Source organism: Apaloderma vittatum, unplaced genomic scaffold (genome assembly GCF_000703405.1).
Source record: "Apaloderma vittatum isolate BGI_N311 unplaced genomic scaffold, ASM70340v1 scaffold9849, whole genome shotgun sequence".
Classification (NCBI taxonomy): Eukaryota; Metazoa; Chordata; class Aves; order Trogoniformes; family Trogonidae; genus Apaloderma; species Apaloderma vittatum.
The window spans coordinates 16,835-44,431 of NW_009733529.1; the positions used below are offsets into that span (position 1 = coordinate 16,835).

Consider the following 27,597-nt stretch of genomic DNA (forward strand, 5'->3'; position numbering starts at 1 on the left):
AACGGGTTTGGATTCATCTCTTCAGTATGCAAAAAAACTTTAACAGCACAAGGTCAGGAAAAATAAAAAGCATTATTCCAGTGCATTAACACGGTCTCCACTACACAGTGCTTCTGTTATTATTGCAAGCCGGAGTGGCCAAAGTCTGCGTTTGGGTGACACGCTGAGTACCTCAGAGCCGCCAAATGACAATGAAAATACATTCCTCCATAAGGAGGCACATGCCAGAATTCGGAATTAACTTGGGCACATGTCAGAGAGAAATACAGTATATTTTGCAGCTGCCTGAAGAAAGAATATTAGATCATGGACATAATTTATAAATACCTGACTGATGGGCCATGTTAGGCTGTCACAGACATCAGAAACCCCAAAGCAGAAACACTCTGTGCAGCCCTGAGGATTTCTTTCTTGTAAATTGTAGAATCCTGGTTTACAGAAATCACAGTTTTCACCTTCTACATTTTCCTGTTAATGGCATATAACATTTGTTTCACATCAACATTATTATGGTAACAAATATAGTGGATTAGATGGGATTTAGACATTACAGCATTCAGAAAGTTATAGGAAAAATTCATCAGAATTTGCCAGTTCATCAAAATCTAAACACTCCCTAGCAAGGGCTCTGTTGTAGAAAAAAAAGGCAGGGTCTGAAAAGTTTCTGCTAGCTTGCCAGTCCACTTCTCTCATAGCCTGAATCTGTTGATTGCTCTGGAGAAATCTTTCCATGTTTACTGAATCCAGATAGCCTACATACAGTATAGCTCACCTTTAAGGTCAGGCTCCTGGAGCTACCAAAGTCAGCTTCAGGACAATTTTTCTTCAGCTGTCTATTATGAGCCCCACCACTGCTGCCATCTCTCCCTAGAGGAATACCACATACACTTGTGGTAGCTGCCAGCTCTTCCTCCTAACACACTCTGGGTAAGGTCCAGAAACTCCTGCTCTGAAAGTAGACGTTCTCTACTTTTTTAGGTCCTGCCACTGGCCTGCTGCCTTCTTACCATGCAAACTGGGTAGTTTAGAATATACAGCTCTTCTAATGTAGAATTTACAGGGGAAACAACCAAAAAAAAAAAAGCCCAAACACTGCACCATATTTTTTTTTCTTGTAAAATTTGTACAGACAATACAAAATTATTTACTCTAAAAGTTTAGGCAATTGCTGCTGACAAGCACACCAGTAGGGAAAATGTCTGCTAAATGCCCATGAAGCTGTGCAAATAGTAGATCTCTGCAGGCATTTCTACACAGCCAGATACAGAACATTTCCTGCTGCCAAAGTCAAGATTTTAATCATGTCCTAGCTCCATATCAGGACAAGTTCTTGGATACACATCACTCCCTCCTCTCAACCTTTAGTTTCCACTATGGGAAAACCTCACTAGAAAGGCAAAGAGAACTTTACAGAGTAGCCCACAAAGTTCCCTGGTACATGTGGTTAGGACATCGGCCAGGACTGCAGGACATACAGTGAAGCAAACCTGTCTTGCTATTTTGACGAGGCCTGTATGAGCTCTGCATTGCAACTTGATGCGAGGCCTGTGGACCAAATTCTGCTTTCAGAAGCAGTTACTAGGGTAACCTCACTCCAGCTAAGAGAATCACTCCAAATTCCAGACTTACATCAGCTTGGTCTCATGGAACAAATTTCAACCTGAGATCTTTGGTGGCAACACTACCAACTGTATCTTCTTCTGGACCAGTGTCTGCCACGTCAAGTTTATATAAGACCACTCTAAACAGGTAAGCTATGTGCTTTTGTAAGCAAAGTACAAAATGTTTTTGCAAACCGTGGGAAAAATTTATGATCCCCAGAGCTCTGTTTCAAAGGCTGAGGATGAGTGCTTTCCATTTGTTAATATCCAAACCTAAGAAAAATCTCAGGCAAAGCATATCCTGAGATATGAGATTTTGAAATCTTGGTCTTTTTACAGAAATAGTATCTGTACACTCTCTTCATTTTTTTTTTAATTGCACAGTCTTCAGGATGCACTTGGATCACACAATTCACTTTGTCTCTGTAACATTATTAGACAAAAATTATTGTTCAGTCCTTTTTGAAAAAGAAAAACCTTATGCAATGACTGTTACAGACCTCAAGAATCGTGTTTCACAAGAGATCAAGTATGAAATTCAGAACATGAAAAGCAGTAGTTTGCACTACTGTGTTCACAGAGACTACATACATTTAGAAATCCTGTTTCCTTCATGTGATATTTGGAGCCCACAATTCTTCTCCCTCCCTCCTTTCACCTCCTTAAGTGGGCTGCTGCATGGTGACACTCTCAGTGATCTGCCCTAAAAACTCTCTACACCAGGCTTGTGCCCAGAACAGCACTGAAAGGGAACAACTTCTTGTCCATTTTATACCAAAATTTTCACTAGTCAGCTGCATCAGATAATATAGTGTTACTCTAGCTCAAAACCAGGCAAAATGGCTTTATCTCCTTTTCATGTTGAAATTGGCTACTGGAGCTATTTCTTTCTTCCAGACTCTGGTTATTTACATCTATCAAACTCTGGTCTGATACTTTGTATCAAATAAATCATGTACAAAGAGTAAGAAGCTTAAGAAAAACTGTCAGACAAACCACGGGGGTTTTTTGGCTCCTGTTCACTATCATACTTGGCAACAAACACATAAACTACTAGCTAACATTTGGTTCAGAAAATTAAGTGTAACTTCTTTAAATATTGATATAGCTTTATAATAAAAGTTCAGCCGAATCTGCAGCTGCAAGATATTTCAAGGGGTTTGGATATTTACCAAGAAAATACAGAAGGCTGCAAAACTGCTCTTTTCTTTAAGATTTGTTATGGTTTATTTTATAATCAAATAACTAAATCATATTTCATACATACATCTAATGTAATTGTTCCAGTAGTTCTTTCCAAATGCATGCTGTTTCCTCATACAAAGTAGATGTTATATATACATACTTTCTTTACAAGAAATCAGTGACTTTGAAGAGAAGCATCAGCTCACCCCTAAAAACGAGCCCAACTATGCATCCTGTCATGTGATTCTCCCTCACATTCACATGTACAGTTATTTGATTTAAATGTCAGTCCGGCCCATTATTATAGAAAATGGTGTATCAGTAACATACAGAACTAATTAACATAAATTAACAAATTTTTTAGTACAGAGGATAGTAATTTTAAGTTCTACGTTGTCCGATGTACATTTACAAAAAAGATCTCCGCAGTGCATTAAGTAATTTTCCTTTTTTAAGAAGTTTACAATTCAAGTAGCAGATTCAATTATAAATCACAATGACAGTCAAATACTCACTTTGCAAAGACAAGGTTCTGTGCACGGATCTTCGTTAATGCTACCAATCAGGCTGCAGTTACAGCGCAGGCAGTTTGGATAGCCCCGATATCCAAACGCACAACGATCACATTTTTCTCCTGTGAAACCTTCTCTGCATTGACACTGACCTGGCCAAGTCCCTTGAAAAGCAAAAACACAAAATTAAATAAATAAGAGCACGCAGTAGGCTAGATTCAAGATGTCTCAGAGAACAAGTAATTTAGCATTCCTTTATTACACTCCATGTTACATTCCACACAAATACTTGGCATAATGTCAGTCTCGCCATCGTTTTTTCATGTTTAGAGTAACAGACACATAGAAATTGAGGCAAAACAGATTGACAGCTTTAACAGCATTCAAAAAGAACAATGTTACTTCTCAATTCTTCACATTGCATTACAGAGTCAGAGCCCACCATCCCCACACAGGAATATATTCAGCAACCTGACCTACCATAAAATCCTATAAGCATGTTACACCTCATCTCTCCTTCCTAAATATTAACCATTGTTTTGAGGTGGGACCTAACTGGCAGCCATTCACAAGTAGATAGTGTTCCCTCAAAATTTAATAACCAGAAATATAACCAGATTTGAAGTTTAGAGAAAAGTCTCCCTTGCCATGCTGTGAGTCAGAATGGTGCTCATCTTTGACACAGTCAGAACTTAGAGAGCCAAACGGGTCACAGTCACAGGGATAGCAGGGGTGATCTTCATAGGGAGAAACCTGCAAAACAAAAATTCTCTGTCAAATTCTCAAATTATTAACTGGGAAAAGCAAAGTTACATCTGTTTCTTCTCTGGGATCACTGGAACTAACATGAATGAAGACCAGAAAATTTAATATGCAGTAATAATCAAGGGACTAGCTTTACTTTAGCAAACAGAAGATCAGGAGGTTGCAGCCCAGAGAAAACTTAAATGTGGGAACAAAATTCGGTCTTTAACAGCACAGACAAAGTTGCAGTAACAGCTAATGGCTCAAAGCTGAAGCTCGACACATTCAGCATATATAGACATTTTAATATAACAGCAATTACTGTGACGGTTTGCCAAAGATTATGAAAATGTTTAAGACAAGGATGGGTGCTTTTTGCAAATATACTCTTGTTCAAAGAGGAAAGAAATAAAAGAAATCCTTGGCTCTGTGTTCAGTAGGAGAGAGGACAGATTATCTATTCACAATTCATTCTGACTTCATGATGTATACACCTTTGAAATATAAGGCAAAGTAATTCCTATGGCAAGGATTTTATTTTCTTTTAGGGAAAATTTTCCTTTGAGGAGCTTCAGATGAAAAGTAAATCAGTAATGACCTCTAGATACACATTCATTGGCTACAAGTTGATTAAAGACTTTTCCTCAACACTTCGTATAGCAAGTGAATCAGAAAACCTCTGACTCCAGTTTACTTCTTTGGATGAGCTGTACCTGCTGTCTAACCATGCTCCTAAAGACTCACCCTTGCCCTCTGCACCAATTTATGCTAGATTTCTAAAGCATAGGGTTTTCAAAATACGTATGAACTTGTCAAAGCAAGACATTGTGGAGTCAAAATTTAGTTCAGTATGTCTCATTATACAGAGACGTCTAACATTCCAGGAAGTTCACAACTTAGTCATATCTTAACAAATGTCTTTTGTCAAGTTTAGTTCATTTTTTCAAAGAACAACATTTGTCAATAATCTGGAAAGTACACAGGCTCAAAAAGCATGTGATCTACAATAACTATGTCAAGAAGAAGAATATTTATCGCAATGTCTCAAAAGACAAAAGAGTTTGATCTTAGAACCATGTAATGGTCCTTTTTAACATTAGTTGAAATATGCCAATATAGGATAGTACACAGTCTTGGCACTTCTGAAGACACTGAAACTTCAGTACTGGCACTTTTTAGAGTTTTATCCACAGGAGAAATGGGTTTCCTATCAGAACATTCACACTAGGATTTCAAGTTTCAGCTGCACTTACACTTTTTTTCTCCAACATCTCAACCTATCCTCCCACCAACCAGGCAAGCATTTTGTTTTCCTCTGAAAATTTTCATGTTATGTCATTTATAAAAAAATCCTCAACTACTCTATAGATATTTGCAATTTTGCAACTGATAAAAATATATATGCACATTAATTACAATCAGCAGAAATACACATCATCTTGTCATGTTGTAATTCACCAAAACATCAGAATGGTATTTTCCAAATCTTACTTTGTGTGGTCTAAAATATCCATCAGCACACATTTCACAGTTGATCCCAGTAGTATGCTGAGTACAGTTTAAACACACGCCACCTCCTACATACTGGCCATGAATATCCATGCTCCTTTTCTCATCTGCAATACTTTGATTGTAATAACAATCTTTTGCTTTGTTATGACAGTTGCACTCTGAGAAGAAAAAGAAATCCATTTTTTTCATTCCTATAACACTGACATGTTTCAAAGTGGAAAACAGAAGTAACAGAGAGTATCAATTCAAGTATGTTTTTTCCCCTTCAAGGTATATGATTCAGCAGTCTTGATACACTATATTTCTTAGCAAGTAAGCACACTTCAAAACCACTTCACTACCCTAATGGCACCACTTTTAACAGTATTCTATAGATCCCACTACAACAATCCTTTCAGGACTGACATTGGTAGTGATATGTGCTATTGGCAATAACCGCTTTTTCATTTTCCGTCCGCTTCATTATAGAAGAAAACCTGCCTGATTATTCTCTTATTTGTATTGTAGACAAAAGTCTGAGAAGTCAACAATGCCAGTACAACAAGTTTAAAACTAATAGAGGATACATCAGTCCAAGCAGTCATAAACACTTATTTTTGAAGAGTAGCATTAAGACTTGTATTAAAGACTTCAACTAAAAGGACAAGTTTTCCATTTGCAACTGTATATTTGATCTAATAGGTTCTTAACTGTCTGCAGTTTGTGCTATGCATTAGCAATGTGAAAAGAGAAAATGTATTAAAACTAGCCCTAGCAACACATTCAGCCATAATGGCAAAGCTTAAGTCCATCTATCAATCTGAAATGTAATTGGCCAATAAGGAGTTTCTTTCAACACACTTGTTATCAGAACAGTTGTTTATATGACAAAATTTACAATCAACATTAGAAATTTGCATTTTGAGTAGCTAACAAAATGATTGATGCAAATAAGCTAGTTTTTAAAAGACTATAATAAATCTCCATGTCTCTTCAAAAAAGACTCAGAAAGCTTTACTACATGACAATTCCACTAGTCACAGGGTCATACTGGGACAGAATATTTAAAACTACCTTGCAAGTTATAATTAGAAGTAAGTAATCCACCTTTTAACAATCCCATGAAGACAGTTAGTTTGTGGATTTTTCTTGGGAATTAGTAAAGATCTGTACAAAAAGCAATCTAAACTTCTGCGCATACTTACTCTCACATTTATTTCCAGCAGAAATGGTTCCTGGTCTCCACGGTTTCTGGTGGTAGCCTGGACAGCACTTGTTACAGCTCTCTCCACAAGTGTTGTGTTCACACTGGCACTGCAATTTCTAAGAATAAACAATTTGCTTCCTTGAAGTATTTTTTAATGGGTAACTTAATATCAGACATACACCAAAAAAGGTTAAGACCCACAAAAACCCCACAATTAGCATTAGACTTCTCAACCTTGCTGTATCAACTACTGGGGAACAGCCTTTCTAGAACTGGAAGGATAAATCCCTGCATTGCAAGAGAGGCTACTTCTTGTTGTGCTCCTTGAACTCTTTAAATTTAATGCCAAAAGACAAAGAGTTACTTCAAAAAAGTTACATTACCAGAGACACAGGTATGATTGCCCAGAAAAGGAAGAAAAAGTATATCAAATAAACTGTGTGCACCATATCGTAAGATCTCTTTCAGTTTCCTCTTTCTCATTTAGGCAAAATCTTTTTTTTTTTTTAAACTGGAAAAGTCATTTTGTGAAAATAAAGAGATTAAAGAATACCTTTGTAATTTCATCCAGAGGGCAGCTTCGAGCATGGCCGTAACAAATACACATGCCACCAACAGAGATGTCCTTTATTGAATAGTAGTACTGCAAAAAACATAGATGAAAGAAGCATGAATGACAGACATTTACATGTATTTATATCTTCCCCCCTTTCTCTGGAAAATAAAATACCAACATTTGACTATTTGTGGATTTTAAAAGAAAATAAATACTTGAAAATAAAAGAAGCTTTCAGCTTTCACCACTTGGGGAAGCCTTCCATTTTGAGACTTTTTTCCCCCCACGTGTTTTTCCTCACTGGTAAAAAACAGTAACTGACTTTGAACTTTCAATAAATATGCACAGTTCTTCCGCTTCAGGGAAGACCACCAAACGTAACCCCCCCAAAAAATTTGATTGTAAAAAAAAAAAATCCCTTTTTCACCCTATAAGAAGACATGAAGCATAACAAGTTCTACATTTTCATTTCAGTCTAGGGATAAGAGTATGGTTTCTTAAAACAGGAACTCTGCCTTCCCTTAAAACCAGTTTATGCTCTTGATTCCAGACCAGATCTTTGCTGTATTATTCTATCCAAATTCTTAGCTTAAAAACTGGTGATACAGCAGAGTACAATCCATTAATATTGCCAGTGGTGAGCAAAAGCAACATACATAAGGAAAGAATTTAATTTTCAAGGCAAGCAAGAGGCAGGAAATGACCATCTGGGTTCAGTTACAGCTGCAGTATCAACATGGTTGGCCTGTTTGTATCCTGGGAAGTATGTACTGCAGGGAAATGGAAAAGAAACACTTTTTGAGGACACTTCTAAGGAAAGAGTTCAAGACTCTCAGACCTAACAACCCTACAGTCATCTGGTTCAGGAAGAGGAGGTGGCCCTGGGTGGTCAGACATGCTGACTCCTGGACTGTTATTTCTTTAAAGAATCTTGGAGCTGGAGCAAAACAGCCTCTTTGATTTCATAGCTAATTTTTTATGGTTTAATTTTTTTAATTATGTTTAGTATTTTAGTATTTTTTTAATGTTAGGGACTTATGAACAGTAGGTCCTTAACTACAGAGGAGGTGTAGATTGAGGACAAAAGCATGTTTGTATTTCTCACTGTATTCCCTGCTTCATCTCCTTTGTCTTGTTTTCTTAAAACTGACAGTAGCTGTGTGTAGTTTGAAGTTGAACAGGAGACAAATGCTAATCAAATGCTACATGAATAAATAAATAAATAAATAGAATACAGAAATATAGGTGCTGTTCAACAGTTACATGTCAATTCTTTTAGGGAACAATGTACATGAAACTAAACACAATTGGTATCAATGACTGGATATAAAGTCTTCAAAATCAATAAAGACACAATTCACAAAGCTTTTCTTCGATCAGAAAAGGCTCTCCCATCAAGTCATACTGAATACCATTTACAAGCAACCAGCTTACCCTCCTGGTAACAATAGGGTCTAGTTCTTTAGGATCACTATGGCTGAGAGTCATGAGGTCAGCATTGAGAGTTCTAATACGCTGCAGTCGTAGGCGAATGTATCGTGCAGAAGTAAACTCCAAAAGCTTTTGTGAAGGATCATCAGCGCTGGGCCTACCGTTGATCAGTGATGTGTGAATCTAGAAAGAGGGACTGGCTTAATCATAAACGTAATTGTGATTCATTTGCAACAACAAATACAGTGAGAATTAAAACCATAGAACTTAAGCTTGTTTTGCAAAAACCTAGGATGGAAAGATGTTAGATTACCTGGAATTCTTTTTTCTTCCCCATCCTCTACCTGCAGGTAGAATTCCTGCTTCCTGACTCACACAGTTCTGAAATCACCACTCTAAGCCCATTCATAGTCTCAAGTTTCCTAGACTTTTGTGGAAATACCATAGAGATGGTACCACAAGCTACTCCTTGGTTCCTGTAGTCTTCCGGCCTCTCCCTTATTGATGCAGAACATGTAACTCTGGCCACAAGTTCAGCTCCTGGGCAATTTGTAAAGATCTTATTTCAAGATATAACATGGCATACATGCTCAATCTGGGGTCAGTACCCCATGCCTTGCTGGGACAGGGCTGCTCAGATATCAAAGAGTAGTCGCTGATATGAAAGTGCAGTGGGAAGACACAACACAGATGACAATTGAAAGTAAGGAGCTGCCACCACAAACCAGCCTATGTGGCCTTTCTCACACTGGCCCCACTGAGACAGCTTCTGGTGTCAAGCTGCAAAACTTTTTCTGGCAACAGTCCCTTCCTTCTTTTCAAAGCAACTTAACAGCAGAGAGGGATTTAGTCTCACATGACAGTGTGGTTCCTGCTCCATTTTACAGAAGAAAACAAAAAATGAAACCCTACAGGCCAGAAAGAAATGTTAAACAGTTCACATGGTGCTCACAACAAACAAGTGCTCATGCTTTGGGCTTGTCAGCTACATTTTACAGTAGCTGGCATTTATCATAACTTCATTTATGAAGAGCAATTTTGTCTCTTGTACTATTCTTTAATTTGTAGTTTCACCTTTGTCTAGTACTGTGAAATTGTTCCTCTGAAAATACTTCTAAATATTAAAGATTTTTTATTATTATTTTTTTTTAAAAAAAAAAATCTTAATTCCGTAGTGGAGCTAGAGACTTTACCTAGACAGTAATTTTGCTATTTCAAAGACATACAAACAGAAACTGGTAATGGAATTCACACTCTCAACATTATAATTTTGCCATTCATGGGTTACCACCATTCTGTGTAAATACTCGAGTATACTGTGTTCAAGAATTCCACTTTTCTGATAGTCCATTCAGAAACTAACCATCATCCATTTTCCCAGTTCTTTCTGGCTTTATTGTTAGAAGTGCTCCTAATCTCTAAACCACATTTTTCTTGGGTATCACACCACTTCTTCCATTGTGTCACAGACATGCAGAACAGATTATTCCTCCTTGGGCCCATGTTTAATACAACTGAAGACTGAGCATGCCCATCTCATCTCAGTCTGTTCTCCCCAAGGCAAATGGCTTCCAAATATTCATTTAAAAGTCATGTTTTCTGCTGGGAATTACATGGCAGAATCATTGGTTAACGTTCAAATATCACGCTACTTCCACTGAAAAAAAACCCAAGCCCACAAAAAAAAGTATTACTCATTATAGATAAACCCAATTTTAGCATGGAACACCATGTCCTACTCTCATTAACCCTTAACTACAGACATAGAATTTGCTGGGCTCAGTGCAATCCTTTGATTTTTACAACAAAGATAGCATGACCCACTCATGGCATGAGGAGTTCTAGCATGATATGTTTCCTCTTTATCACTTAGGATCCAGAGATTTAAAGATCCAAAAAAGCCTGTTACAACCCTTGGCCTTACTTCCTGTGTGACAGATGCAGTTTCATTTTACGTAATCTTCCCTACCTAAATCTCCAATTCCCTGGAAATACACACTCTCTCTACTCAAGAACAGTGCCTTCAAGCAATGAAATGTGAAACATTCACATTTTTACTCCAACATTAACCGCTGGCTTGACCAGTAGAAATTCTGTAACAATACGCTATAATTTCTATAGAGACAACAGAGGTATCTTTCCTAGCAGGCAAAGGAAAAAACAGTAGGAATAGAGACTAAGACACCAGGGAAGAAAAAGAATCATTCCCTATGTACACTGCTATATTTGGCTAATATATTGCTTATATATCCTAATATGTTTGTAATACATATTTTGGGCTTACTTTTCCTCCATAATCCAAGACCATTTCCAAACTGTAGTTTAGGCCTTGGAATTCATCATGAGCCCTGACTGCATTATGTGAATTTCTCTAAGTAGATCTTCAAGCAGTATAAATCAAGCAAACAACAGAGCTTTACAGTAGAGCAGCTATAATTCTTCAAAGTTGTGAAAAATCTAGCAGGCAAACTGGCAAAATATCTGATTTGGCAAAAAAGTGATATTCAGACATGTGGTCTTTTTACCCTAACAGCTCCTTCACACCTGCACACTACAAACTGACTGTAGAACATTGGGATGATAACAAGTGCTGGATACAAGACCTGCAGAATTTCCTATAGCCCCATATTTAAGTTCAATATGTTGGCCAGAATCAATTACAAAGCACTAAATATTTGTATTTTCAAAAGTGTTCCAAGATTTGCTAATATGGGTTGTGAGATACTCTGTGCAGGGAATATTCCTGTCTGCCATTCCAGCTATGAAGGAGCAACCTGTCCTTTGTGACTGCCAGCTTGTATGCAGGAGTGCTATCTACTCGAGGGTAGGAAGGCTCTACAGAGGGATCTGGACAGGCTGGATCAATGAGCTAAGGACTGGATTCAACAATACCAAGTGCCAGGTCCTGTACCCGAGTCACAACAATCCCAAACAATGCTACAGGCTTGGGGAGAAGTGACTGGAAAGCTGCCCAGTAGAAAAGGACCCAGAGGTGCTGGTGGACAGCTGGCTGAACATGAGCCAGCAGAGTGCCCATGGGGCCAACAAAGCCAACAGCATCCTGGCCTGGATCAGAAACAATGTGGCCAGCGGGACCAGGGAAGGGACCGGCCCCTGTGCTCAGCACTGATGAGCCCACATCTTGAATCTCATGTTCAGTTTTGGGCCTCTCACTACAAGGAGGTCACTGAGGTGCTGGAACCTGTCCAAAGGGCACCAAAGCTGGTGAAGGGTTGAGAGAAAGCGTCTTATGAGGGGCAGCTGAGGAGACTGAGATTGTATAGCCTGGAGAAAAGGAGGCTGAGGGGACACCTTATCTCTCTCTACAACTGCCTGAAAAGAGGTTGTAGCAAAGCAGGTGTCATCCTCTCCCACCAAGTAACAAGTAATAGGACAAAAGGAAATGGTCTGAAGTCGCACTAGTGGAGGTTTGGATAGGATATTAGGAAAAATTTCTTCACCGAAAGGGTTGTCAAGCACTGGAACAGGCTGCCCAGCAAAGTGGTTGAGTCACCATCCCTGGAGGTATTTGTAAGAGGTGTAGCTGTAGTGCTTAGGGACATAGTTTAGTGGTGGTTTAGGTGTTAGGCAGTGTTAAGTTTACAGTTGGACTCAATGATCTTAAAGGTCTTTTTTAACCTAAATGATTCCACAATACTACATAGTGCACAGCAGTCTAATTCTGCCACATTTTATGTTCTTATATTTTTACATTACTGCACTCAGGAAGAAAAAGCAATGTTCTGGATAGTGTCACCCAATTAATTCTGTGTACATCAAGAAAAATAGATGAGAAAAAAAGTCACTAAATCTCTAGCATTCTGGGTTTTGGAGGTATATGGCCTATTAGACATACATTACAAGAGGCACTGCTCATAGAGGGTCCAACTAAGGCTTTCCCTGGTTAATTGCATGAAGAGATACGTTAAGTTTCTTTGTCTGTTCTATCCGATCTGTGGGGCATATGCTTACATCACTGCAAAAACACATTTTATTAAAGTGCATGTGACTTGATGTTACTTAATATCATTGTTCTTTCCTTGCTGAAACATAGTTTTAAGTTTATGTGAAAGTTTGACACACTCCAACCCTTAACTGCATACACTCCAGTCTTTTCTTAACCAAGAAATAAAAGAATATTGGCTTCTATTAAGCTAAGAGTTATTAGCATTCTCCATGAGACAACACTGCATTTATAGAATAACCACTGGGTTTCACGTGTTATTTCATTATGTGGCTGCCTCTGTGCAACAAATTCCACAAGTGCTATGAATAGAGTTTGTTAAAAGAAAGAACAATTAACAGTGAGGCTGCATAACTTGTAGTTCTTTTAATTATGCTACATCCCTGAAACAATGCCAAAGCTTGTTTAGGAGTTCCAGCTGTGCTGAACATTTCAACAATGCTTGCAGCTTTATCTCACACAACCAGGTGTTCCTAACACATGGGTTTTCTTTATTAAATGAAAAACCTGGCAAAACATGGAGCCTCCGCTATAGTCTTTCAGGATAAAGCAATTGATAATCCATAGCTAATAGCTACTGTCAAATTAGAAAGAGAGAGAACGAAGAGTTCAGGAACAGGAATAGATAGAGTCAAAGATATGTCTCATCCCAACATTTAAAAGTCTGCTATACTGGTACATGCCGTAAAGATAATATCATTAAAGAAGAATAACAGATCATCTAGTAGTGTTGAGGGTAATGAACTCTGTAACTGTGATCCAGATGTTTTCCAATTGCTATTGGTCCATGTTCTTACTCACAAACCCCAAGTGCAAATCCAAACATACCTCTCCATGTTCCAGGGGAACTAGTCTGGAATAATAGGAGGTACAGATCACTTCATCATCTCTCTTGTAAGTTGGCGGCCCAATTCTTGGCGTAATATTATAACGAGTTAAACATTCAGTATCGCTAATTGCATAGTACTGCCATGGTCTGAACTCTGTGCCATCTATGGAGCGTTCCAAAATCCAGTTTCCAGGTCGTGGAGCATTAGCAGCTTTGATGATGACATATGCAACTTGAAAGACCTAAAAAAAATAAAATTAAAAAATGAACACTTCATTATACTGTAAAAGACTAGAAGCCAACTGAGTACTAGACTGGAATTTTACAAACAGTATATGGCTTGCCTGGGGAGAGTGTAAAATTTGGTACAATGACTGGATAAAAATTTTGCACAAACTTTTGACAAAAGGCCAGTCAATCTTTTACTAATACAAATGCACATCATTTTTTTTGTCAAAACTCTAACATTACAACAAAACATTTGTTCATGTGACCAAAAGATTAAATGTATTCAGTGCACCACCCTGTATTAATGTAGTAGCTAAAATCAGTATCTACACTGTACATTTCAGGATTACTTGGGTATAACATTCTTCGTATGGGAAACGTGCTATTTAGGTTTTCTAAACCACAGAGGGCTTCAAAGAACTGGGTTAGTGTTTTGTTGTTTTCTTTTTCTCAAAACAGCTGCAGCCCAAATAATTCTTTGTTTCACGTTTCAGCTGGGAGTTTAATCCTCCCAGTAATAGCATTTCTGACAAGCTTTTTACACACTATATAAAAATATCTGTGCATTCCATTTCCATTCTATATTCAAATTGTTTAAGCAGAAGACTATTTACAGACACTGCTGAAAACACACATAGATGGACAAGATGAACATGAACAAATATAACCACGCTAACCTTATTTAAGGATATTAGCTCTTTTAAGATGCATACTCTCTAAGCTATACAGATATCCTGACTATTGTTTTAACAATCCTGGGTCCAAAGTGACATCCTCACCCACACAACAGCACTGTTCAGCACTTTTGAGTAGGCAGGGCAATAAAGTTTTTATCACATTTTAACTGACCTTGTCATGGCAACTAGATAACCTGCACTGGCCCCCAACTAGCTACAGCATTAGACACTAACACTGAAGTGCACTTAATACAGCTACTATCTTCTTCCTTATCTAATACCTACTACATCACCTCAATTAAAAAGGTTGTCATTGCAAATTGATAAGATTTCTATATAGGAGCTTAATGTTTCACATGCACTATAGCATCAAGCCACATACAGAAGAAAAATGCCATATTATTCAACCCTCTCAAAGGTATGTATTCTCACTTGAGCAGACTGCCTGGTCGGCTGGTATAATCATCATAATTCCTATCTGCATGTGCAGTACTGATACTGCACTGAGCCCAAATCTGGCCATAAGCAGTTCTTTCAGACATTTCAAATTTAAAATTCTTTTTTAATGGATTTATTTTCTTGTGTGTTTTTTGTTGATTTTGTTTTGGTTTTGGGGTGTTGGTTTTTTTTGCAATTCAGATGAAAAGCAAGAATAGTACTTGCCACATAAAAGCAGATTTTTATTTTCTCAAATGGGGAAAAAAAGAGATAAATAGTAACTGCATTATGTGTGCAATTCAGGCAACTACTTTTGAAATTACATTCTTCAGGTGAACAGAGCTTTGCTTAGGGCATCTTGTAGCCATGAGAAGGAAAAAAAGAAATTGGTGATACTTATCCTCAAATGACTTACTAGATTTAATAACTTAAAAAAAAGTCAACCAACCTCAGTCCTGATTAAAATCAGATGTTACTTAAACATGATATTCACTTGGTCTGATTTTCTTCCTTTGAGACATAAGGCACATACGAACAGAACATTTCCAGTTGTCTCAATAAATATGAAAATTTACACAATATAAGGATTTTTTCCTACTGACTTATATGACATTTCATCAATGCAAGTAGAAGTAAGCAAAAAGAGAAGTCAGCTCACTGTTTAGTCACAGCCTTGCAGTTTCAGAAATAAAATTTCTCTGGGGTATGTGAATCCTCTGCTGTTCTGCACAATCTTAAAATTTGACCGAAGTTAAATGAATACCAAGAATCCAGCTTCCATAAAGAGAAGAACCCCTTTAAAATAAATCTTACGTCAAACAAACTCTAACTGAAAAAAAAAGCTAAAATACATGCTTTTAAACAGAAAAGAACAAAATTCGAGCAGACTCCCAAAGGCAAGCAACTGCATTTCCCACATACAACCTGAATTTCATTGATTCAGGTAATGGTAGTGAATTATATACTTGTTTCACACAGAGTTATGCACAAGCAGAGTCTGGGTTATCATTATTTGCGTACCCCTAACCTGAAGACACATATGTGACGAGTCACTCATTGGGTATTTCTTCCACCACAGAAGAGAACTGCAGACAACTTTTAAAACTAGTGGTGTTTTATTGACTAAACTTAGGAACTGTTACTCTCCTCAAAGTTCCTTTGAGTTCTATCATCTTTCTCAAATGCACAAAAGATGCAGGACTGGAACCCTAATTGTTTTTCAATGCCACAACAGAAAATTTTCTTCAAAAATTCTTACGTGTCTCATTTATTTTTCCTCTCTGCTTGTTGTCCCCAACTAAACTACTTCCCTACTTATTACACAGTTGGCTGAACAACAAATGATTTACTTTTGATTACATCGAGGTTTTTTTAAGACCCATTGTAGTCTGCAGCTGATGTAGCTAGTTTTAAATCCAGTTCCAACCAGTAACAATAAGCTATCCTTCATCACAAATTAACTGCTGCAGAAATAAAAGATATTCATAAAAATATGAACATTAAATTTATTTTAAATATCAAGTTGGGGGGGGAGGAAGGGTGTTGGTGAAGAGTGGCTAAAGATAAAAATTTTCACTGCAACTGTGCACATAATCAATGCACAAACCAATAAATTGCATCTTTGCAAGTCCATGTCCTTCCAGAGAAGCAGCAGCCATATTTGGTATTCAAGACATCTAGGGACTGATTTTCCCTGCATGCCTATAGTTCACCAGTCAAATGAAAGTATTTGACACTATAAACCCAAGAGTCATTTGAAAAATCAGTGAATGGTCTGTAAACATTTAAGTATGCACAGTGTAGAAAATCATTGTCTTCTTTTCCCCTTGATCCCCACAACTCTTCTTCCAATTACACACACAGCCCATAGGTACACCAAAATACTTCACAGGTAAATTTGCAGGAAAATAAATATTGACAACACCAGGAAAATTTGACAGCCCCTGATACATAGGTTAAATATAGAAATGAAAGGATTTTGCATAAACGCTCCTGCAGTTGAGAAGCCCCAAGACAAACCATCAGTAGGAGTTACATCCTCAAGGATTATGTCACCAAGCACGGGAATTAAGATGAAGGAAGGGATTAAATTATTCCTAGTGTTCACACATGAAAATGTTTCAAGAAATATCAGCAGACAGGGCTTTTGCAGACCTCATATCACACAGCTTTTGCAACCCAAACTGGATCTGAACCAGGAACCCCATGTAATGCATGCTGGTTTTCCAACATCCTTAGAGCACTTTACAGATTTTTATTTTTAGATGTGCTTCACGTTTGAACATCACCAAAGGCAGTTTCTAACCACTTCCTACATCCATTCAGCATCTACCAGCCAGCCATGTGATAAACTAGAGCCATGTTAGGCAAGAGCTAATGATTTCTACACTTTAATTTGACTGTATAGCTTTCCCAGAACTCATTTCCTTACTGAGCTACAAGGGTAAAAAGGGCAAGCCAAAGCAAGTTAGCAATTCCCAAGCAGCCATAGATTAAGAGTGTCATTGTACAGGCATTTCAATCCTGACTGTAAAGACCAGCCAAATAAACTTGTACTGGAGAACCTCTTCGTAGCAGCTTTATTTAGCCTAACAACCTTGTTTCCCTGAATGCAGCAACAACAAGTATGTTATTCTTGAAACAGACTTATAAACGAACCCTTTCCCTCATTCATCAGGAAATTTTGCATGGTTTTTTGCTCCATACTGTACATCTGGGCAACAGTGGCCACACAGCAGATGTTAGGAAAAAGTCCCCATTTCCAAGGACATGGTCAGTGCTCTACAACCACACAGATAGGAGCCATGATATGCAGTTCTGGTATTTATTTTTTTTTTTCAGATAATGACTCCCATTTATACTTGTCAATTTACACAAACGGAGATAACCACAAGGGAAGATTCTGCCTCTTCATAACTGTGAGTATCTGAGGCCCAGGCTCCAAAAGCAAAAAGTTAAAAAGTTAAGTCACAACACAGGCGGTTTTTTCCCCTAAACTTCAGAAATGTTTATCCTATTAAAAACAGAGGTACCAACTGCTATTTCAAATCTACACCCCAATTCAAATTCAAACTCTACCTGACCTTGAAAAAAAACTGAAAGGAGGATATGATTTTAGGACCTCAGGATCAGTTCCAGAGTCCTACTGCATATGTTACCGAAATCACACTGGCATAACGTAAACCACAAAACGCAGAAGACTGCAAAATGAACAAGTCTAGAGGAATGCAAGACTCTTGATAGAATGGTTCCTTCTAGTTTCATAAAATCTTTCCTTCAGGATGAATACAGAAAGGAAATAAAAAAAAATCAGCTAAGTATTTTTTTTAAAATAGCATGACAAGTCCTGTGGTGAAACTGTTTATTACAACTAACATTACTCTGCATTTTAAGTGAAACTGAAAAATCCATTTTGTTCAGTGCTGCCAACACATATAATAAATCTGGTTACCATAACAGTCTCTCCAATTTCATTTTACTGTCCAAAAAGCCTAAAAGTAAACTGCACAAACTCTCCAAGAGTAGAAGACTACACTAAGGGATATTCTGCATATCAGACTGTACTGGTCACAGAAATATCTTTTTAAGGGATAAATACGGCTTCAGGCCATATTAGAGACTGTGAAGCCTAGCAATTGCTTGCAACATTTTGCTCTGAGGAGTCTGTGATGGTAAAAGTGAAAAATAAACTAAATCCAGTAGAAGTTCTAGGCTCCAGAATTATCTTTTCTTTAAGATTTTGATTCATTATATGCAACCGTTGTTTTAGAATAGAAAACTTCATTTTATTCAAGAATTATATTGCAAGAATGTACAAATGAGCACCCTAAATCCTGCATCACCTAGTTTTACAAAGCCACAAAAGGCTTTTTAATTAAACTTGCCACATAAAATAAATTAGCATTAGTCCACTGAAGTCAGAGTACATCTTTACATCAGCAAAGGATCTGTCCTTACAGAAACTCCTTCTTGATAATTAATTGCAAGATAAAGGCTCTGTACAAATCATATTATATTTTTTTTTCTTTCCAACAGAAGAAGCTACAAATAAGTCTTACATCAGCCTCTGAGTGGCAATCCAGTACTCATGAAATATTCATGAGCTCTGACTTAATCAGAACTGTAGATGTTTTCTCAACTTGATACTATGAGTCTTTTAAGAACAACTTGTCTTGCTTTAGAATTCAAGGACTTCATGATGTACAAACTTCTGCCTTTCTACTATGCCTAGTACAAAGCACCTTCAAATACCTTTAAAAGTCTGAAGCATGGTAGTAAAACCAAGGAAAGTATTCTTCATTTAACAGTGTGACAGTGAAATATTTTACAGCTGTCCCAAGCGCCCTACTGACATGTATAATAGCCTGCATTTATTTCAATTCATTGTAATTTTACCAAGTAGCTGTACAGGAGTCAAACTCAGGGAAAAAATGCTGTTTTTATCTAAAACTGCTGCTGTGCATTTTGTTTCTGTAGAATTGCCAGTGTAGGAAGCACAAAGTCATAAATCAAACCTTGATATCTTGTACATCAATATTACACCTCATTGCTAAGCTACTCTCCTCAGTTCTGGATCTCTGCCATACACTTAATGGAAAGAGGGGGTTCGGGGGGGAGGAAAGACTATCATACATCTGGGCCCTGGAAAGACTGAAAGGCACACCAGAAAACATCTACCTAGTTATGATCCACGTGAGCTAACATACCCACTGGCTACCCCTACAAAATGCTTAGCATTAGTTATAAATAGCATGGACTCTACAAAGGCGAAAGATCAAAACAGCAATTTTGATACAGATTTTTATTAGCCAGTCCTGTTTTCTTAATGAGATAGCATTAAGCTCCTCTTCAGGTCATCTGTTTTTAGACTAAAACTAATCGCAAGGTAGAATATTTGCTGAAAGAATAACCTCTGCTCCCTTAATCTTTGAGCCAAGAGATCAACACAGACAAACACTGGACAGACTGGCCAGAATTTCACCTAGGGTAAGCTGGAGCGAATTTTCACCAGCTAAGGGAATCTTCTCCACATTTGCCAGCCCAGGCTATATTCTAGCACTCATCAGCCCAACCACAGCATCGTATCTCTAAACTGCACATTGGTAACAATCCCAAGAAACAACCCATTCTTCTTACTGCTAGATCTTCTGGTTATTACTCAAAAAACACAGATAATGACCAGATGGTTATTCTTCACATCACAAAAGGGTGTGAATATTTTCTATATTTTGACAAGGAAAGTTAAAGGACATATTTACTTTAATACACATTTGACAGATTTAATACACAAAGCTTGAATGTTAGGAAAAAAAAAAAAGTACCAATGCCAAAGATATACTGCAACACATAATTACAGACACTGACTTCCAGGAATACTTTTAAAGGTCTTAGAAGAGTACTTTAACACATTCTCAAGCAAATTTATGAAGGAAACAGTTACTAAAAATCGCTAAAGGTCCTTTATATGCTTTTATTCTGTGTTTTCTTTACTTGTGCTGACTCGCAGTAAGCACACCAAGTCAGCTCTAATAACTCATTGACTTGAAGCGATCTCTATTAACCAAATCCTTTCTCACAGAACAGTAATTTACATTCAGTTTGCATAGCCCTAGATGCCTTCTCTCTCTCAAACTCTCTAAGGAAAACACAGAAGAAAGGCCCCTTGGGGGAAACTTTTCAAATCGAATTAGTGAAACTGAGCGTGGGTAAGGAGAGGAAAGATATGTATTTGGTGAAACATCAACAGCACTAAGGCTGGAGAATAAAAGATTTAGAGGGCAGCTCAACTGGTTTGCTTCCAAAGTGAAAATGTTCTAGGAGAATAAAAACTAAAGCATTCCTTCCTCCATTTTTCCTTCCTGTTTGTCCATTTACAAACAAAACACAAAGCCAACTTTTCAAACAACAAAGTCCTATCCAAACCTTCTGTCACTGACAAAAGATACCCTGAGATTATTTTCCTAATGGTCTGGCTTTCTAATTAAAGAGCAAACTAGGCACTTGTTTAATCTATGCTTCATTTTAAACATGAAAGTTAAACCTTCTGTTTTAATCTTCCAAATTACTTCCAAGCAGGGTCTAAAAACCTTTCAAAAGCTTATTATCAACTACATACCTAAAGTACATATTTCTTAGTAACAAAGCTTCTTAGAGAGATTGGAAGAATCCCCACAATAATAACGGATTCTTGAGTTATGATTTTCAAATAGCTTAGGCCAACACATAGATTTATTCAGAGCAAACCAGCAAGAAAAAGCCAAGAAAAACACGTTTTCTTCACATATTTTGTCTTTGCTGTAAAGTGCCAAAACAGAGCAACCAACTTCTGCCCAGTTTCAGTCTCCCCATAGTCAGAAATCATTGGTTTAGAGATACAATGCCTAACTCTTCAGAACAACTGACAGCAAAACTTCATAGAAGATACAATATAGAACATTTCTTACCATTTCCTTCCAACAAGACGGTGATCATGTAAGAAAACCACAGAAATTGTCAAATCAAGTCTTCTTTCAGCAATACTAACTTTGCCCCATTTTATGCAAGTTTTTGCCTGAAGGGCAAGTTTTGTCCTGAAGGGCATCCTTCAACTGAGGAAAGTCTGTTTCCAGGGTTCTGGAGATGCTGCAATTGAACTTTCTGACTTTTTACACTTCAAAGTGACCACTATATCACATTAACAGGTTTACATATTTAGTGTAAATATGCAAAAATACTGACAAAAGTTAAACAGAGTTTAATTTAAGATCTACAGTGAGATAATTGATGTGAATGTAATAATTCTCTGACACCTACCTTACCTTTCCTCCTCCATAACTGAGTTGCAATATCTATGGACCAAAAATATATTGTGCTCTGTCTTCTTCATGTAAATGTCAAAGGTTTCTACCACATCCTACTCCAAATTATTTACTACTTCTACTAAGAAACTGTACAGTGATCAGGTGACAAGCTAATCATTATAGTTAATAAACGGAAACACATGCAACAGACAACATACATAAAATATATACTTACAGCAACACCTCAAAAATACTGTTTGCTGCTTGGAAAGACATTTCTAATAACCTACACTTACCAAGTAACTTGCATGAAAGCAAAGGTGGAGGAAAACAGTATCAGAGGAACGCTGAGGAAAAGACAGCAGGGTCAGGCAGAGGAAGGTTACCAAGACAGAAGAAACACCTGTGTAAACACTCTCATCCACATATATACAATTGTTACCAAGCCACAAATTACAACCACCTGTGACCTATATGCTTACATAGTCTCTTCCACTACAGTCTGTTGAGAATAAAATCTCCAAGATGCTCCAGAACAATAATTGAAAAATGCACTTGTTTAAAATCAGTTCATTTTAGTCTTAACTCTCCATGTTAACTTATGTGCAACTAAATGGTTAGCCAGTTAACTATCCAACCATTGATTGCAGAACGGCAATCAATTACATCGGCTTTCACCCTACATACAATAAATGATGCTCACCTAAATGTTACTCACCTGCCTTAAATCCAAGGTGATGGTAACCCAATGGTATTGCCTTCCATTCTGAATGCTGGGACTTTGCCACCAGTTATTGGTACCATCAATTGCACTGGAAATCGGGTGCTGCTCTGTTTTAAAGCAAAAAATAAAACACCTCTTGAAAATACATGTCACTGCATTTTTTCTGATCCAGCACATTTATTTCACACTGAGGACAATTTCCTCCTGCCGTAAAGATGCAAAAGCTGAAATCTTCCCTCACACAAAAAGGCCGTTGGACTCTGTGGTGCTTAATGGTGACATAACATGCTCATGCTTTCTGTCAGCCCTTTCCTCCAAGGTAGTATAACTCACCTGGAAGAGAGACTAAAAGGTACTTTACCCCAGTGCACCCTGTATTAATGGGGATGGGTGAAAAACAAGGACAAACTCATGAAACTAGAAAAACAAAACACACCAAAACCACAAAAAATGACATGAAACTTGCCTTTGGGATTGGCACTGTGATGGTCGCAGACTCGGCACTGGGCGTTGCGCAGGGGCCGTCCTGGGACATGCTCCACCAGTTTGCAGAACATCTCTGGTCCCTTCTCCCCACAGGTGGCATTTGTGGAGATGTGAGCATTGCTGGCCAAGTTCAAAATGGCAGGGAACAGGCCTTGAAAGAAATAACTATTATCAACCACATCGCAAGGCAAACAAAATACAGACACGAGTATGAGATGGGTGGCTAGAAGCACAGGGTTTCATGACGAGCTTCTAGCTTAGAGTCAGAGATACAGAAAAATACAGTGAAAACAATTTGTTTTGTGAACATGTTATCATGCCACACTGACATCAGCATATCAGTTGTCATGGCACTGGAGCACTTCAGCCCTGTCTGTCCTAGCCTACTGCTTAGAGCTCCTCTGACCCTGTCCACAACTCAGGACCCTGTTTCACCCTCCTGGAGCTTCTCCCCACCCTGCCCATGGCCTCATTTCAACCCTCTCCTCAAGGTCACCAGCCCCTGCCCAAGCAACACCACAGCCAGGCTAGTCTACAGCTCCCCACAGCCCTGTCTGGCCATGGGACCCTCCAAGCTGGGCCCACGTCCCAGCCCAACCTCAGCCCATCCCCAGAGAGGTGCTCAATGCCCAGGGCCACCCCAGTGCTCCCCCAGTTGCCCTGCTCCTGGCTGGGGTGGTGGGACAGGCACGAGCTGCCAGGCCCTGACCTCACAAACCCCACAGGGAGGCCCCACTGCCCTGACTGCACTAACCCTGTTATTTCACTCCATCTTTGGAGGCTTCATTGCTGAGCAACACGAGAAATAGTAAATTAACTTTTCCAGTTACTAAACCTTCCCTTCACATCATGAATTGATCAAAATCAGAAAGACAACTGGCCCGCTGCCAGAAGTGAGGAGGAACTGTACAGCACAGATCAGCTGGTGGGGAAAATGGCATCTAACAAGAAGTCTCGGCAGCAGCAACACCACCGCCCTAAGCAACATGCTCCAGGCTCAGGTTTTAAGGACTGCACTTTATACAAACTGCAGAAAAGCCCAGAGCAAAGGTCTAAAGTCTAAGGGATATTTTGCTTGTCACTTATTCATCTTTGCATAAACACTTTACCATACTTCCATATGGTGTTGCTCTTGTGCACTGGAACAATGAAACAGACAAAGTTTTTCCAGATTACTGCTTCCAGACCACGAATCCTTAATATTTTCTAAAAGGAGTAAAGTTTTACTTTGGCTTGCAAGCTACTGATGAAATTCAAATACTGCATGTGACAGAAGTTAAGCACAGCTTCTCAGAATGATGCTGTCAGTTTCCAGCCTTCCCTCCTGAGCCAAAAATCTTTTATTTCTTGCATGGTTATGGCATGTAGAGATGCTCTATTTCCACTCAGAAGCAACTCTGAAAGAGAAACATGACTTTGGAATAAGAGTCCTGTCTTTAGAGACTAAACACAATGGGCTGAAATCAAAGCTAGAGCCGTAGTATGGCATATAGGCAATGCCATAAGAACTGCTACTGTTGCAATAATGAAGCATTAAAACCATATTTTTCTTCTGTTATAAAGAATTCTGAAAAAAAAATAATCCAGTCATATTTGTGAAAAATACATGACTTTTTCACTAGTAAAACTATATCAGTAATTTTACTTCATCAATCTACAACATACATCCAAAAAGACTGTAATACTTATATCTTACTTTTCTTAGCTGTCCATCTCAACAAGGCAACATTAAGTATTCTTTTAACTTGTCTTTGTCTGTCCAGTAATTGCATTATGCTAGAAAGCCTTGAGAAAATTTTTTGTGCTATTTAAACCCTGACTTCAGCTACTAAAAATATGGCTAAATCCTAACCTTCTGCACCACAGTACGAATAACAAAGAGCGTGTTTTCAATTTTGCTATACTCAGAAGTTAAAAGGAGGAAGATTGAGCTTTATTTTTTTGATTCCTGATTTCACTTAAGTTAAATCCAGATTAGGTCAGATGCTTTGTTCTCATTATAACTAAATGAGATGCAGAAGAAGAAGCTGAAGACATCCTATTGATCACTTCAGTGAGAGTCTTCTGCCAGTGACACGATTTCTGCACAGTCTTCTCTCACCTCATGCAGTGCTGCTGCAGTATCGCTCCAGACCTAAAAGCTGAAGGCAAAGCAGAAATGCTGTCCTCCATTTTCCCACTGGAAAAGAAACCTCAGTGGTGGAAGAAAGTAATCTCTTTTACATTACTCTTCAATGAGGTAAAAAATAAAAATAAAAAAAGTCTTCTGTACTCATTACTTTTCGCATAGGGGTCTATCAGCCAGTCTTCAGAAGCTATCCATTACTTCCCAGATCATCCATTACCTTCACTCACATTACACAGTAGTCCTGCCATTTGTTTCCAGGGTCATTTGTCACACTGAGATAATGTGCCCACAACAACCTTCAGTCAATGGACTTGTGCCAAAGAAATAGCAAAGCTCTAAAGAAAAAGTGCCAATGACAAGCACTAGCTAGCCAAGCTTCTTTCTAAAACCCCAAGCTGAAGTCACAGTATCATTCACCCTGAACTCAGCCCTTTTGTCATTATCAAGCATCTCACTGATTTCTAATAAATTTGCTGATTGATAATGAAATGAATAATGCTATGGTACCCTTAAAGGTCTCATGATGTTTTCTGGGTCCCACAGGGATAAGAATAATGATCATTTCAACCCAAAACCATATGGTAGAATATATTTTTCTCTCTTAGGAAAATGTAGGTATGATAAAGATGACCAACCACAAAATCATCACTTAAATTAGCCAGTTACAGATAAATGACTGTCATATTCTCCTATAAAATCCAAGTGACTGTAACAGACATAAAACTGTGGCAGAAGACACCATGTATCATTGAACTAAACTTTTAGCATTCTTAAAAACATTGGTGCAACTTTGACAGTTTGCTGTCTAAAGTCAAGCACAAATGACCGACTGAAGTGTATTTATCAGACATATTCCCACTAGAAAGGAAGGCAAGTGCTACATGCAAAATCCTCACTGCTTCACTGCTAAGCTGTCAGGCTCCATTACTGTGTTGGACAATTGCAGATTTGAATGAGTTACAAGAGATCTCCTTATGAGTCTTTATAGAGTTCAGTAGTAGACTTCTCAGCTCGCTAATTTAGTTTGGTTGACTATACTCTATTTGTTAAAATACCTTGCAGCCAGCTTTGCACATAAGTACTTCCTACTTCATCATTCCACCTGTGTTTGGGAATTACTGTTCAGCATTTTGCAAGAGACTATGGTGGTCCTGAGAAAAACTGGAACAATTTTTAAATCAAGCTCAATTAATTCTAACTGTTGGCCAGCTCTTTTCATGGTAAGGTAAACCTTTTAACTTGATTTTTTTCCAGCTACTCACCTGCCCATTTGCCCTAAACTAGAAATTCATACAATGCTCAATACCAAAAAATGAATCCCGTATGGATGCTAATTTGACCTTTAAACAACTAGTTCACTATAGCTTAGCACAGAAGCAGAGCATAGCATTTTCATTACAAATGAGAGCAACTTGCTTGAAGATCTGGCTTGCTTGAACATCTGGCTTGGTTTTAGCCAGATGCATGACAAACTCACTACATGAAAACTGAAGATGGGAAAAACTGATGGGAAATGAAGACAAAAGATTGTCTGAAGAAAGCCAAGAACTGAACCAAGAAGGCAGCAATGTTTTCTGGATTGTTCACCAAGGCATACAATGAATGCTCCTAACCTGACTTCAGTGAGCAACAATTCTCAGCAAAGCAACAGACTGGTTTTTTTCCCCCAAGTATTCTTGCTAAGCATAATAAAGCATTAATTTGCAAGAGAACAAAGTAGATATGACTTAAACATAAAGAGCTGATGTGTGCAGTAACAATGAGCTTTTTATTGCATCATTTCTCAGAACACAGAAATACTTGAAGGGGTCTAATCTCATTTGCAAGTTAGCATTTTAAAAAATGTTAAGGCAGTCTGGTTCATAACAAGCAGGCAATGTTGAAGTTTGCTCAAAAGCAACAGATTCTTCATTTTCTGAAAATATTTTCAGAGGACACAGTGATAGTGGTTCAGAACAGTTTGATGTACTTCAGGAAAACACAAAGGGCTAGGGACAAACTATAGTAAAGTGTCAAAGAGCATCAGAAGGTATAAAATATGTAATAGTATTACACTGCAGAAGTTGAGGTCACATTCTTTACAACATTCTCAGACAGTTTTCAATAGCACAGATTTTAGTTCTTCCATCTTATTTAAGCTTTGGATTAAATGAGTTTACTAAATAAAATCCCTGGGACTACTGAGAACTACCGAGCTGGGGTTCAGATTCCTTGCCTGCTCAATAGATTTACCCTCATTATATTTTACCAGCGAATGTCCCTAACTTAACCTTTTCTATGCAGTTTCATTAGAATCCTACCCTGTAATCACAATGAAAATCCAGGCTAATTTCATTAAAATAAACTGGCTGAAATCACTAGCTTCTAACTGCAGGAATTAAGGCATTAATTCCCTGTTCTTAGAGTCAGCAAGAAATCTCTGGAGTAACACTCACAGAATCACACAGAATCACAGAATCATTATGGTTGGAAAGGACCTCCAGGGTCATCAAGTCCAACCTTTTTCCCAGCATTTCTCTAACCACTACGCCATATCCTCAAGTGCCATATCTATTCGTTCTTTAAACACCTCCAGGGATGGCGACTCCACCACCTCCCTGGGCAGCCTGTTCCAGTG

At 38.1% G+C, this 27,597-nt stretch overlaps 1 protein-coding gene across 1 annotated transcript in view; it reads right to left on the reverse strand.

Annotated features, from left to right (window-relative positions):
- The window catches only part of LOC104278840 (laminin subunit alpha-1-like), a gene marked incomplete at its 3' end in the record, with an annotated part of 39,456 nt that extends 16,455 nt beyond the window's left edge, over positions 1-23,001 (reverse strand). The window contains exons 1-10 of the mRNA XM_009875938.1: positions 22,833-23,001; positions 22,361-22,473; positions 13,520-13,762; positions 8,731-8,910; positions 7,294-7,383; positions 6,739-6,856; positions 5,534-5,712; positions 3,946-4,051; positions 3,302-3,462; positions 328-468 (exon numbers count right to left, since the gene is read on the reverse strand). Of these exons, the coding sequence (XP_009874240.1) occupies positions 328-468; positions 3,302-3,462; positions 3,946-4,051; positions 5,534-5,712; positions 6,739-6,856; positions 7,294-7,383; positions 8,731-8,910; positions 13,520-13,762; positions 22,361-22,473; positions 22,833-22,923 (1,422 nt within the window). The remainder of the gene's footprint in view (positions 1-327; positions 469-3,301; positions 3,463-3,945; positions 4,052-5,533; positions 5,713-6,738; positions 6,857-7,293; positions 7,384-8,730; positions 8,911-13,519; positions 13,763-22,360; positions 22,474-22,832) is intronic.
- Between the last annotated feature and the right edge of the window lie 4,596 nt (positions 23,002-27,597).